Source organism: Hippichthys cyanospilos, chromosome 12, assembly GCF_059441005.1.
Source record: "Hippichthys cyanospilos isolate Australia breed blue-spotted pipefish chromosome 12, RoL_Hcya_1.0, whole genome shotgun sequence".
NCBI lineage: Eukaryota > Metazoa > Chordata > Actinopteri > Syngnathiformes > Syngnathidae > Hippichthys > Hippichthys cyanospilos.
The window spans coordinates 18,928,225-18,943,791 of NC_142380.1; the positions used below are offsets into that span (position 1 = coordinate 18,928,225).

A 15,567-nucleotide genomic window follows, 5' to 3' on the forward strand; every position below is an offset into this window, starting at 1 on the left:
TCTACAGCTCACATACAGTTCAACCACTACTATGAAGAAGAAAAATGTCTTGTGTATGTTGCACTGAGCAAGACCATTTCCTCAATGAAATACTGTAGCTGAGCATGGCTGGAAAGTCAATGTTTGCACTGCATTTCAGTCATTGCTTAATGAATTGAAATGCATAATGTAAACAATATTGCTCTACGCATTCATGGTATAGAGCTATAGTCAAAAGCAATGTTTAAAATTAAGTTCCTGCTAAGTCCACCCAAATTCTTCTTAGTCTTGGATCTACCTCTTGCTACGTTTGCACTGTAAAACTTGCATGTTGGTATTTTACTCACTAGCGTTTCTATGCTGAAACACTTCTAGATTACATAAATTTCTCTAATTGTGGCATGCTAGTTGGTTTTTCCTCAACATGAAAAATCTGCGCCACTTTTGATGGTTAAGAGGGTCCCGTTTCAGTGCAACATAATATCTAGGGTCAACATGCAATACACCACATCACACCACGACACAAAATGCTGCATTCAGTTTCAATATTATCAGTATGGGAAAATGGCATTGGACAATTATTGGTCGATACCACCATCTCAATAATCAGGGCTTGGTGGATGAGTGGTTAGCACGTCTGCCTTACAGTTAAGGAACCTGGGTTCAATTTCAGCTGGCTCCAGCCTTCTTGTGTGGATTGCCCTGAGTCTACGTGAGTTTTCTCTGAGCACGCCAGCTTCCTTCCTCACTCTAAAAATGTGCAAGGCAGACGGATTGGACATACTAAATTGTCCTTAGGTGTGTTTGGGTGTATGAATGCTTGTTCGTCTGTGTGCCTTTGCAATTGGCTAGCAACCAGATCAGGGTGTCCCCTGCCTACTGCCCGAAGACTGCTGGGTTAGGCACCAGGAGGCCTGCGACCCTTGTGAGGATAAGCGGCTATCGATAATAGATGGATGGATAATTTAATCAGTACCTTTTCCAAAACCAGTACCACGAGTAAAAACAGAACATTTGGAATCACTTTAGCTTACAGAAAATCATATAAATGATGGCTTTCTTTCCATCCATCCATCCATCCATCCATCCATTTTGTTATTCGCTTATCCTCCATCCATTTTCGTCGCCACTTATCCTCACTAGCATCACAGACATGCATGAAAGCTCACATAAGACATCACCTAACTGCATAGGCTTCCACAGCTGGCGAGGATGGACAGAGAAAAGCAGGGGTATCGTGTTTGGAGTCGCTAACTATGTGCTAGCTGAAAGACAACCCTGTTTCCTTGTCATGACACACACACATGCACACACACACACACACACACACACACGCACACACACACACACACACACATAGCCATACAAAGCTTCAGACGCTCTGTTGTGTGCAAACCCTTTCCCCGTTACCTAGCAACAGGAAGAAACCAGGATACGTGGATGGATTTTGTCATCATAGATACTTAAAATTGAGCTTTGTTGTATTATCGTGGGTTTACGCTCTTTCTAATGAGAACTTTTATGTGGTTTTGCATGAAATATAAAAAGATATTCTATGAATTCTGTTTTCATTGTTCGCTAAAAAATATAGGTCACAAATAGATTGCTCCTCAATGTGGTTGATAACGTGTGTTTACCTGCTCAGGGGCTAACCATTAAATATACTACTACTATTTATACAGCCCTGAATCACACAACAGTTACAAAGTGCTTTACTAATCCACAAAGGCATCCCCTGAACCAAGAGGGACAAGAAAAAACATGAATAAATAAACATAAATAAAAATGGAAAACATCTGGAGAAAAATAAGAAACCTACTGGGATGCAGGTGGGAGAAGCCCTCCTCGATGCTTAACAGGCTACAATGAATGCCGAGTGATAAGTTAACACATCAAGCAGTATTAAACTAGTGGTTCTCAAAGTGGGGTCTTCAAACATCCGGGGTTCCGTGGCCTGACTGCAGGGGATCCGTGAAATAATTTGGGTTACTAATAAAAAAATATATGTATTTATGTTCATTTCATTTTATTTATTGTGTATTAAATTGTGAAAGTATTCATGACTTTCCATTAAAGCAATCCATTCAACCATTTTAATATTTTTTTTAACATGTAATAATTCAGAAATTTGTCAAATAGACCCAAGCAATTAACGTCATCATCAAAGAGCTTGTTTATTTAGTCCAGTGGTTGTCAAAGTGGGATTCGCGGACCCCTGGGGGTTTGTGGCCTGACTGCAGTTATTAATAAAAAAATATGTATTTAAGTGACTTAATTTTATAATAAATTGTGAATGTGAATGCAATCAATTAAGCCAGTTTAATACATTTTTAAAAATGTAATAATTTTGTCAAAATGTGTTTTGTGTCTACAATCGCTTGCTAACGAGGCAATGAAAGCAGCAAAGCTACAGTGGCATTTAATTTTATTATGCCGTTTTTACTAAATCAATGGCAGCAACGTTTTGGGGGCAAATTGACCCAGTTTGCTATTTTTATTTTCTAAACTTCAGTATAGTTGAAAAGTAACAAAAATACTTGTTGCTGAATTAAAAGGGCACTAATGTTAGGTTTAATTTTTTTTTAAATTTTGTTTCTGCAAACATTTGCATTTGGGTTCCTTGGAAAATTTGCTATCTAAAAGGGGTCCCTATGAGACAAAACCAGCTGGTCCCTCGCCACAGTCGCCCAAACTTGGAGGTAACTCATCACAGATCCTGTTCTGGTAAGACAGCGCAGATTCGTACGCGCATAATCACCCCCCCCCTACCTGTTTATGTGAAGACACCAATCATGTTAATGATTTTTCACAATTTTTAAGGAACAGCTGTAGTAAATATGTACAAACCGGAGTCGGTTGAAGTTGGGAAATTGTGTAAAATGTAAATGAAAACAAAATACAATGATTTGAAACTCCTTCTCAACCCATATTCAATTGAATACACTACAAAGACAACATATTTACTGTTCAAACTGATATTTTTTTGCCAAATAATAATTAACTTAGAATTTCATGGCTGCAACACATCCAGTAGAAGTTGGGAAAGGTGGCAGAAAATACTGAGAAAGCTGAGAAAAGCTCATCAAACACGTATTTGGAACATCCCACATGTGATCAGGTTAATTGGGAACAGGTGGATACCATAATTGGGTATCAGCAAGCAAGAGAGGCTCACTACTTGAACTTGAAAATTGTTAAACAGTTTAACATTTCTCAACATTTCTCAAAGCAAAATTGCAAGGAATTTAGGGATTTCAGTATCTACGGTCCATAATATCATCAAAAGGTTCAGAGAATCTGGTAAAATCACCAAGACTGAATGATCGTGACCTTCGATCCCCCAGACGCCACTGCCTTAAAAACAGACATCAGTGTGGAAACGATATCACCAAATGGGCTCATGAAAACTTCAGAAAACCAATGTCAAAATACAGTTCGTCACTACATCAGTAAGTGCGGGTTAAAACTCCACCGTGCAAAGCAAAAGCTGTTTGAACAACAGCTCATGTAAAATGGACTGATACATGATGGAAAAGTGTTTTGTGGCCTGATGAGACCACTTTTCGAATTGCTTTTGGAAACACTGGACGTCGTGTCCTCTGGACCAAAGAGGAAGTGGACCATCCGGACTGTTAACAACGCAAGGTTCAAAAGCCGGTATCTGTGATGGTATGGGGGTGCATTAGTTCCTATGGCATGGGTGACTTACATTTTTCTGTGAAGACAACATAAATGTTATGTTCTGTGTCTTTGTGCCTTTATTATGAGTTATGTCTTTAAGTTGTGCGTGTATTTTTCTGTTTTATGATGTGCTTTTTGTTTAGTATGAATTCACAGTTCCCTCGTCATAAAGGATGTCTTTTAGACTGACGCCACAGTTGAAGTCACACAGTTCCTCATCTTAAAGGATGCCTTTGAACTGACGTCACAGTTGCGGTTGCAGTCATAAAGGATGACCTCGTAATACACCACAAAGGCTATATAACTGTCATGTGTCTGTTTGCTCTGTGCCTAGGCAGTGTTCTATTGTGCCACGAGGGGGCGGGGTCACCAGCCATGCACACCTGTTCCCCATGACCCATCAGGGTCTTTTTAAGGCTGGTCGCTACAGGAGAGCGACGCTAGGTTATTCCTTCACCATACTCCCTTGCGCCCAGTGAACTCTCATGCGTCGCGTCCCTCTCGCTTGTGATCTTTTGGTTGGTACTTTTCTCTAGTTGTATTTTTGCTCGCTTAATGTTTTTTGTTGTTACTTTGTCCCTAGTCTTTCTCCTGTAGCCTCCGCCCCCTCGTTGCCTTACTCCTCAGTTGGACTGATCCCACCTAGACATTCTCGTCTCTCCCTTATTTCGTACCTTGTGACTTTAGTTTGTACTTTCCCGTTCCCTTTTTGGACACCCTTATTTTCCACGTCAGACGTGCGCTTTCTGTTGTAATAAACTGTTTGTTGTCTTTGTAGTGTATTCAATTGGATATGGGTTGTGGATTTAAAAACAGTTGTATTTTGTTTTTATTTACATTTTACACAATTTCCCAACTTCAACCGAATCCTGTTTGTAAATCATGTGTAATATGTAGCATAAATGTAATAATACATGTATTACTGTTTGTAAAATTCATAGAAAATCACCAATTTTTTATCACCTGTAAACAATTTGCAGAATAGGTCTGCGGGCAACTCATGGGATACTTGGGGGCTACCCAGTATCCGCGGGCACCATGTTGGTGACCCCTGCTGTAGACCCAGAGGGCAAACTTACTTATGTAAACAAGAAAGAACTGAAAAAAAAAACAAAACAAGAACAAGACAGTCTTTATTCTGATTATACGCTTAACAGGGTTGCATGAGGTAGAGCAGGCATCTCCAAACTCGGTCCTCGAGGGCCGATGTCCAGCCTGCTGATGACCTGATCATTTGAATCAGGTGTGTCGGGGGAGGAAACCTGGAAAACATGCAGGGCAATGGCCCTTGAGGACCGAGTTTGGAGACCTCTGCGGTAGAGCGAGACATTCAAGCAAGGCTATTTGATCAAAAAATATGAAAATAGAAGAAAGGACATAACTTTGCTTTACCCATTATTTTGAAAAGCTTTTTGAAGATGTCATGCCCAGTTTATGAGATTCCTTACTTTCTTCTACCATGCTTAAAAGGTTTTGCTAAAAGGATTTGCATGCATTTTGTGGGACACATGTTCCATGAATAATGATTATTATTTGAAATGTTACGTTTGTTAAAAGCGGCTCAGTGGTTAGCACGTCTGCCTCACAGTTCAGGGAACAGAGTCAAGTCCACCTCACCCCGGCCTTCCTGAGTGTGTGAGTTTGCATTTTCTTCCCAAGCCCACATTGGATCTCTCCGGCTTCCTCCCGCACTCCAAAAACCTGCGTGGCAGGTGTATTGGACATATTCAATTGTTCTGAGGTGTGATTGGGTGTGTGGTCTCTGTGTGCTCCGCCATTGGCTGGTTACCAGTTCAGGATGTCAGCAGGCCTGCGACTTGTGACAAGAAGCAGAAAATGGATGGATGTTTGTTAAAACATATGTTCCCACAGTTGCAGGAGACAGCAATTAAACAAATCATACCAAAAAAAATGATAATCTCATTAGAGACACAATTTGGTCATGGCAGGGTGTGGAACAATAGAAAAATGTCATTTTAAAACTAATTCATAAAACACCACGCCAATGTTTCATGCATTTAGTTCATCTGTCAATTCGCTTGTCAAAATTTGATGGGCAGGTCATAACACCTGAATGGGTACCCTGTTGTGTCAAAAAGAAATACCTGGCACCAATGAAAATGCTAACGAGCTAAACACATTCAAGGCAGCACTATATATCATGCTGAAGATAAGAACGAACATTAATTAGCTAGTATGTTTTCCCCAGTCACAAGTTATTGGATGAACAAAAAACAAATTTGGGGCATATTATCTATTTTAAATGGCAACAACTTACACTCGTGGGCCAGATTTCACAGAGAGACAGAACAACATACTGTATGTGTCAGCAGCAATGACTGCTCTCAGTGAAGACACACTGTCCTTCCTCACTACAAATTGTCATTTCAACAGCAGCCAGAGGCTGCGCCAAAAAAAAAAAAAAAAAACAAAGATCAAGCAAAACAAAGCACAAATGAATGAACTGTTAAAGGTTAAACTAAATTGGTTCCAAAACATCATTATTTCGGGTGAGGCTCATGTGGCCTGGTACCAATTGATCCATGAAGCGGTACCGGGCCAGCGGTTGTGGACCTCTGCTTTAAACAAATGTGGCAGCGTGGTTTTCATTGTTCCTCCTCAGTCACTTCAAAGCCAAACGACTGATAATACAACTCCTGTCTTTGCAGTTTGCTTTCTTTAACCTTTTCAATACCATTTTTATAAAAATAAAACTTATGGCATATATTACTTGTTTATAAAGTCTAGAATACTTGGAAAATATTTTTAAAATTCCCACTTCCATAGATTAGGTTGTAGGCCCTGGGATTTTTTGACCCATCTGTATTTTATAATCATAATAACAATAATAATAATAATAATAATAATAACATAAACATACCAGAGAAGTGAAAATGTCCACCACCAAACGTCTACAATACATAATAGTGTGATCTATGTATAGTAACACACATATATATAGCACATATTATCAATATATTTGCGTAGGACTAGACTTATTTCACAAGAAATTGTACAAGGCAAATTACCTTGTTGACATTGGGCCCAGCACTGGCTTGTTGTGTATGGAAAAGTTGTGAAATGCCTCTAGAATGTGCAGAACCGCTGGCATGCCATTTCATCTCATTGCTACCATTGGTTTTTGAGGCCATACCCACAGCCATTTTTTTCAAAAGCGCAGGGACGTATTGTCCCAACACGAGTGAAAGGGTTAAATGTGGCCATGTTGTGCTAGCCTACTGTTTTCCGTGAGTGTCCAGTTGAATTAATTGGGAAAAAAAAAAAAAAAGTATCACCCAGGCCTATCAAGTTCAGTGGATAAGTGATCAAGATCAAAACATGTAGGCACCCCTACATCATGTTGTTTTCTTTTATTTAAATAATATATAAAACAAAGAATAGGACATTTCATAGTTCTTGACAACTTTTGTTCTCTTAAACTGCAATTTGCAACTGGTTTTTAAAGCCCGAGCCTGACATGGGCTAAATTTGACACCTATCCTATCGACCTCCGGTTTACAAGCATTTCGAAGGTACGGCAGCATGGCATATTCAAAACCATTATATTTTGACAATCTATGCAATATTTTATTTAGCCTCCTAGTGTTTTTTTTTGTATGCTTTTCTTTTGATATCACACATCAAAAATAACAAAAGCCAGAGTTGGGTCAAAATTTCCCCACGGGGGTTAATGAGACACGACTTGACATGGCTGTTGTGATTTTGATTTTATTTAATGCGCTTTGTAATATATGGCGAAACGTTTCCATGTACCCCTTGCAATGGTGCTCACTTATCCAGAAGTGTGCACGCAGCCCTGGTCGGGAAACACACTTCAGATCAGGGTTGTCAAACTCATTTTTATTGTGGGCTGCATTGCGGTTACAGCTTCTATCAGCGTGCCGTTATGACGAAGAAGTTCAAAGTTCAAAAGGAATTTAAAGTACAATATGATCTTTGAAAGATTACCCAATCAAATGCCAGGAAAAAAAAATGTTCAAAAGGCGGATTTTTTTTTTTGTTTGTGTTCTTTTTATTAGTGTTTATTTTTTTCATCTTAATTTTTACATTTTTACAAATTTCGTCATTAGCATTTCGCGGGCCACATAAAATGGTGTGGCGGGCCAGATCTGGCCCTCGGGCCTTGAGTTTGACACCTCTGCTTTAGATGGTGGCCTGTCCAAATAATCTGCTCAGAATGTAAAGGGCTTGTCATAGCCCATGAGGTGGTTGTAATCCTGAGGGAAGTAGAAGAGATCAGGGTTGACCAGCAGCCCTGTATTGTTGACATAGAAGGTGGTGAACATCTTGCTGACAGCTGGAATACTGACTTGGTTCTGATGAAAAACTGTCCTTTGCTCAGTGAGGAAGATGCTGTAGGTTATCGCGGTATAAGTGTCCAGGCCTGGGTTGTGGTACAGACGGATCACGTAACCTTTGGTAATAAGGTGGAGGAGCACAGGGGTAAGGAAAGTGAAGAAGCCGATAATGCTGCAGTAAGACACTTGAAGGGCAAGGCTCTTAACTGCAAGGCCTGTTTTGAGGAGGATCTGTGGCATGAGACAAATACTGGCTCCACTTGTGCTGTAAGAGAATAGTTTCACCCCTAAGATCAGAGAAGGGGACAAAGAAGAAAAAAGTTAAAATGAGTAAAATAACTCATTGAATGGACAACACCTACAGTATGTATAAGAGCTGGATATTGAGTCTTAAAAGTGTATTGTGATATATTGCGATACAGCATACCATACATATTGTGATATATTGGGCAACGTTTAGTAAACTAAATAAATAAATAAATAATAAATACAGTGGGCCATATACCAAATAGAGTGGCGGTTTTTCCACTTTACTGTAAGGCGAAGCCAGGGGGAGGGCAGATGACCCCAGAGAAATGGATTTGTTTTTGCCATGTGAAGTGTAATGGCAATAAAAAAGGATTGGCATCTTTTTTTTCAGGCACTTTGATGCACTTGGGGTTTTTTTCTGCTTAGAGAAACCTTTAACCTGCAGGTGTAAAACTCAAGGCCCAAAGGCCAGATCTGGCCCGCCACATCATTTTATATGACATGCAAAATGCTCAATTATGACTTCCAAGTTTCTGACTAAAATACCAAACTCGCAAGTTGTCTTCAACTTTTAAAAGGTTTTGGGAAACAGGCATTTTTTTTGTTTCCAGTCCCCCCTTCAAGAAAAAAAATTGTAATTCGGCGGGTTCGTCTCTGCTCCCCTCCGCCTCCACCCACCACCAGCTCAAGTCACGTCGCCCCAAAGGTAAATGTCATTTTTCCTTTGTATATTTATGTTATTTAATTTAACAGTACAGTAGATTATGTTACTAATTTTGAATATGTGTATAAAGTCTTGAAGTTTTTACCTAAGGTTTTTGCACGCGTTGCACGCATTCACTAATTAACATCAGTTTGGATTGCCCGTCATACGGAGAATTCGAGTTACAAGCCTAGCCGCTGAACGGATTAAGGTCGTAACAGGGGGGCCCACTGTGTGTGTGTGTGTGTGTGCGTGTGTGCGTGTGTATATATATATATATATATATATATATATATATATATATCCCCTCTCCCCGCTAACCCTCGACGTAATTGTTGTGTATGTGGGTACCTGAATTTGTATACTTTTTTTTTTTATACTTTATGTATACAGTATATAGGACAAATCTTGCTGCAGTACACATATTAAGTTAAATCTTAAATTATGAAACCTTATATAGTAACTGTGCTGTTATCCCTTCCCTTCCCATCTCTTTGGCTGTATGAGAGCAGGAGTTTTAATCATCTCCCACCCCGGAGTTGTATCTTCTCCTGCCCTCATTGGTTGATGGTCGTGCTGGGAGCCTACCACCACGTGTCTTGTAGGAGTGCATGTCTCCCACATAATAATTTAAGATTTAAGTAAATATGTGTACTGCAGTAGTTTGACGTCTGAGCAGTGCCTGTGACAAATGCATTTATAGTTTACTTGTCTGTCTGGCATGCAGGAAACCTTCACAGGACGTCTCTCCGCAGTATCGCTTTTTTTTTAAATGAGTAAATCAATCAATAAATAGATAAATCTGCGATGCACTCTGGGTGTGATCGGGGAAGCGCGAAGTAGCGTGAAATCACTGTATTACATACTTTGATTCTAAGTAAGGAATGGAAATCAATCTTTCTTATGACACCACCCATGTTTACATTTACATAGTACACAATCTGTCAGCCTTGAAAGATGAGTGAAGATGCTAAATACACTGGCACTCAGGAGGTTGCTTTTTCCGATAATGCAGGGTTGTAAAGCGACTCACCACGAACTGCAGTTCCCAAACTGCCTTTGTATATAAGGTTTCCATCTTCAGATTTCTGGGCCCCAGTAGAGAGAAAAGATAATGCAGTGCAAGGCTGTGGCTGCAAAAAAACAAAACAAAACAAAACAAAATAAACAGTCAAAAAAAAAAAAGAGTTTTACTGCTTATTACTTGCCATCCGTGCATTTTCTCATTATGTCGTGTTATGGGGTAGCCAACATCAAAAACAGCATCACTGTTTTTGTTCATGTTTTATCGAATGGAAGGACTGGTGTGATGCTTCAGTTGCTACTGAAATAAACAATTGTGTCACTCTTGTGCAGAAAACACATCTTTTTACAAAAAAAGCTCCTTTTGTCCAAAATAGCTTGGGTTCACTCAAATGACCTATTTTCAAACAGTGATGACTTAAGAATAGGAAATAAAGGAATAAGGTAGAATCTTCCTTTTGTTTTCTAGGTAAAGAATGGAATCCAATTTTCATATGGTACCATCAATGTCCACATACATAGTCATACAATGTAATATTCTGTCGGCCTTGAAAGATGTGTCAAAATACTCAAAATCGGCGGGCGGGCACACTAGGGGTTGCCTTTTCAGATAATGCTTGGCAATCAAAGAGTTAAGATATATTTTATTTGTTACTCAAAACATGCATAATAGCTGCTAATACGCAACACCTGCCGCCAAAATGTATTGAGCTAATCAGCTGCCAGTAGGTAAACCATATTCAACTTCAGGAAAAGTAGTCAGGAAACAGAACATGTAATGCTAAAGTACATCCAACAAATCTGTATTTACAAAAACCACTCACAGTCAATCAATGCCTTATGCTACGTTCACGCCGGATGCGACAAAATGCGTCGCGTAAAAGCAAACTTTCACATAAAATGCCAATAAAATATATTTATTTGTGGTCAGAACGTAACAATGTGGAAAATTCAAGGGGTATGAGTACTTTTTCAAGCCACTGTGCATGTGATAAAAATATTTTGTCCCTCATTGGTGTGTTTATTTCCAAACAGCGCAAGAATGACCACCATACAGAAATCACTGAAAAAAAGGTTAAGAACCACCGACAAAGGGTCTACTTAGTAGACAGACAAAACTGTCAGAGGTTAGACACACATAGATGAAAGACTGAAGGTATTGATGTTATGTTTCAGCTGTCTTTCTAAATCAAGATGGCAAAGACCTCACAGGTTTCACAAGGCTTCATCAACCCATCTCTTGTAATAATAATGATAGTATTCATCATAATTCATAATCATCGCAGCTCGGGTATAAATTTCGAACAAAAACCTGGTATCGACCGCTGTTTGGGCCCTAATAAATAATGAAATAAACATGATAAATATAACTAGATGACATACATACAACTAGATAAGGCTCGCATGCTAAAATAAAATAAAAATACTGTCTTCAGGATCAATGAGACGCACTTCAGAATTATTCTCCACGCACACAGACAGCCTGTCAATTAGCTGAGGTTTTCACGCGATGTTTTCACGAGTCATCAAAAGAATGGTAAAAAAGTAAAACTAGTCATGTTTGAGCCCAGCATAAATGTTTATGCTCATTGAATCCTTAATGTATCATTGATGTATCCGTGGTACTTCGTACCTTAAATTTCAGGTTCAGCGAAGACCCTTTGACTACATGCTGACTTACGCTTGGTCGGTTTAAACAAGACACGTTCCACAGGGCTCTACGTCGCGTGGCAGTAACGCATGTTGAACTGGTCGAGTTAGAATTAAAACAAAGTCGCATCTTTGACAGGTTTTTGAGAGAAAGCATGGTTTCCTTGCAAATGATACCAAAAATAACAGGAAGGTCGAACGATCGGTACTTCCGCCTAGCTTCTTCTTCTACGCCAAATTTCGTCTTTTCTCACATACACGCTGACGTCGTTGATTTCTATGTCAATGGGCTATTGCTGCCTGCGTTCGATTGACATTTCCCACTTGGAAAAGTGCACTAAGTCGACGTTAATCTAAGACTTCAGAGTGAAAAAGGTGGAAAAAATAAGGACACTAATTTGGCGAGGCTCGTGGAAATACATACTTTGGATGGTAAAGCATAATTTACAGTATTAGAATTGCTCAATTGACTACTTGTTTGGTAATCACAATACAGTACTTTCACACAACGCAACGTGACTTGTACGGATAGCGCAAAAAGTATGAAGTTATTAAGTGACTGTTTGGAGTTATCTCCCTGCATAAAGTTATGTAGCGATCCAATAAACATCAAGGACACTATGAAGGAAGGTTTGCTTGAGGTCGGAAGGTATTGTGATGAACCAGAACAACAAACAATTTATCTTAATCAAACATTTTAGTTGTAAGTCGTAATGGGTCCCACTGACGCGACAGCGCATGAGCCGAACTCAAACTCAAACAGGTTTATGTACCTGTGTCGACACAGCAAGAACAAGGCGAACTCTGTTTATAAGTGTGTCTGTCAACACGACGCAATCGCGAAAACGAGACAAATATAATGAACGAGTTTACGTCGTATTTAATAAACTGTTCTCAGGTAAATGTTTATAGTTAAATGTCAATTCGCCCAATGTAAGTCAATGGGACATTTGGAATAGAAAATTAGGATTTGTATGAAATGATAAACATTTAGAATAAGAAAATACGTGCAGTCCTTTCATGAATATGTAGAATAAAATCAAATTGGAAGTTTCAAAATGGAACAAAAAGCTTTTTTTTCTGAGAAATGAAGGAAGTGCTAACACGGTCTGGAATCGAACTCAGACTCTTCCTGCATTTGTGCAGCACTTTAACCACTGTACTATGCAGCCATTTTTATTCTGACATAAAATTCAAATTGGGAACGAATGGGACTGTCTCCCATTAGGAATGACAGATAAAATTCAGACAACGAATCGGACTGTTTCCCATCCCATTAGGAATGACAGATAAAATTCAGACAACGAATTGGACTGTTTCCCATTGGGAATGAATGTTGAATTGGTTGGAAAAATATGGAATTCTGGAAAAAAAATATCTGCAATGTGTGAACTATTGGAATGTTGTGAGTGATAACACACTCACAAGGCAGTGAAGCAACCGTGTGATAATGTCCAGCAGGTGTCAGTATTTAATGACACAATATCACTTCAGTATCAACATAGTGTCAGTGTGCCGACACGCTCCATGCGCACATTTCTTGCCGTTACTTTTCATGTGAACATTCTTTGTTCACACTCACAACTTGGAAGTGTGCCTCAAACGTTTTGAGGTCGGAACAGGGACAATCTCGAGCGTGATTACTGACTTCCCGCCTTCATCGAATGCAGCATAATCACAATTGACTCCCCGTGGCCGAAGCCAGAGGTCAGCCATTTTAGGCCTTGTCTACATGGAGCCAGGGTTCTTGCAAAACGGGCTGTCTCCGATTTGCCCTCTGCTATATATGGCCAGGCTTTTTTTTTTCAAATCAAAATCTAATGTTTCAAAACCTCCGGCCAAAGTGGAGATTTGCCCAAGAATTTCGTGGTTGCGTATGACCAGCTTCGACGGAGATTTGCGTCATTGCGCGACTCTTGTTTCCCGCCTAGACGCGGATGACGTCAGAGGCAAACGTTTCTTTGATTGGACAGAATTTGCGACATTACTGCCGCCTAGCGACTTGGCATGCTTGTACATTTCAAACCGCACTTTGCGGTTTCATATGGATGCGACTTATTTTTTAAACCCATTTCAACCCATCGGTCCCAGAAGTGACCGTAAAGAGAATTCTATTTATGAGGATCTATGAATGATTTTTCAATCATTTTTCATGAAGAACTGAAATCCTACAACGTGTTGATTAAATGTGTGCAATGTCACGTTTAGAGAAAATTGTCACATGACCAGAGTTCTTTACTTTGTGGTTGTACTTCAAGAGAAAGATGACAGCCTCAAAGCTCCCACACAAAAGTTTAGTGAAAGTATGTTAAAATAAACACAGAACGAAGATTTTTTGTACACACGATCTTTAAGATGATATATGCATTTGCACTTACTCTAATTAGTTTGGTGTGTTTGCACAATGAGTAGTTACATTGTTGTAACCAGACATAAAACACACCTATTCATCAGCTATTTCACTATTTTGTTTTTCAAGTTCTTAGTTATTTCATAGGGTTACCAATGGCATATGATTTGGATGTTTTCATGTCCAGGAAAAAATTTTCTAAATGGGTTAAATAAACAAACAACATAGACAAGGGGGAGTCTGTGCAGATTTAAATTAGCTGGTTACATGTAGACAAGGCCTTATATTGCCACTTTTGCTGACAACTTCAATGTTTCATGATTGTCAGGTATGCAGGAAGGCAAGCCTCCCAAAGAATTTACACTAGACAGTACATTCAAGTTACATTCGTGCCTCTAACTTGTCTAGCTAGCCAAGACTACTGACAAGTTCTCATTGAGTGGTCCCCAGTGTTTAGTTGGATATCCCTAGGCTACGTCCAGTTTCAGTTTCAGTTCTGCACATCACTCGAGCTGAACCGAAACATTACATTCATAATACGTTAATCTTAGACCATTTAATACAGGCATGTCCAAACCCAGTCCTCGAGGGCCACCTATCCGGCAATATTTTGGAGGTTTCTGTCCTCCTAACACACCTGATTCAAATGATCAGCTCATCAGCAAACTCAGCGGAAGCCTGACAACAAACCTGATCATTTGAATCAGCTGCATTGGATGACGGAAACATCAAAAACATGCTGGATAGTTGACCCTCGAGGACTGGGTTTGGACATGCCTGATTTAATACATTAATCTCATACACTTCATGTGATCTCGTTTTAACCTCATTAAGTTCATATGTTTCTCATAAAGTTGCGCTACTTTAGGCCAGAATAAATTCAGTTTGATTAGTCACAAATAGAGGGAAAACAACATTTAGTTTAAGAACAGCTTACCAGGGGTGAACAAGCCTATTGTCAGGATTGGGGAAAAAGGAAACAAACGCTGCACATACCAGTTGTCCCAAGTTCTCACTTCCGCCATTCTACAAGCCAGGTGAGTGCGCTTACTTGGCTCTGTTTTTGTATTGAAAGCTCAGTTGGCCGTGCTGGATAGCCCTGGGTTACCACAAACAGGCCGCCATGATTCATTCCTGCCTCGTGTGAGACCTTGAACGTTACCAAATTTGATTGTGTCGTGACGCGACACGTGACAAAAGTTAAAACATTTTACCTTCACGCGACAGGCAAAATTAACGCGCTTACGTGGCTTTGCATGGCGTCGCACGGCAACTCGCTTCGCTCCATATGCCGCGTTTAGACGGAGCGCGATGGAGGCGTAAAAGCAGAGGGTTTTGTATTGTAGTCAATCGAGTTCGCACGATGACGCATCGGGCGACGCAATGGAGCGACAGGGGCTTTCAATACAAAAACAGAGCTAAGGAAGAGCACTCACCTGGCTTGTAGAATGGCGGAAGGGATAACTTGGGACAACTGGTATTTGCAGCGTTTGCTTCCTTTTTTAACAGCTGTTGAAACGTACTGTGCTAAGATAATGATAGTGCGGCACTGACAGCACCGTATTTAGCACGATATCAGCCACTTGATTGTGACACTTTAATTTATTTTTTGA

At 39.8% G+C, this 15,567-nt stretch overlaps 1 protein-coding gene across 1 annotated transcript; it reads right to left on the reverse strand.

Annotated features, from left to right (window-relative positions):
* Positions 1-4,776: 4,776 nt before the first annotated feature.
* Positions 4,777-11,831, reverse strand: tmem70 (transmembrane protein 70). Its single transcript, XM_088430234.1, has 4 exons — positions 11,588-11,831; positions 9,965-10,064; positions 6,690-8,266; positions 4,777-6,572 (listed from the first exon to the last, which is right to left on the reverse strand). The coding sequence occupies exons 1-3, from the start codon at positions 11,759-11,761 to the stop codon at positions 7,854-7,856; spliced, it is 687 nt and encodes a 228-aa protein (XP_088286360.1). The 5' UTR covers positions 11,762-11,831; the 3' UTR covers positions 4,777-6,572; positions 6,690-7,853.
* Between the last annotated feature and the right edge of the window lie 3,736 nt (positions 11,832-15,567).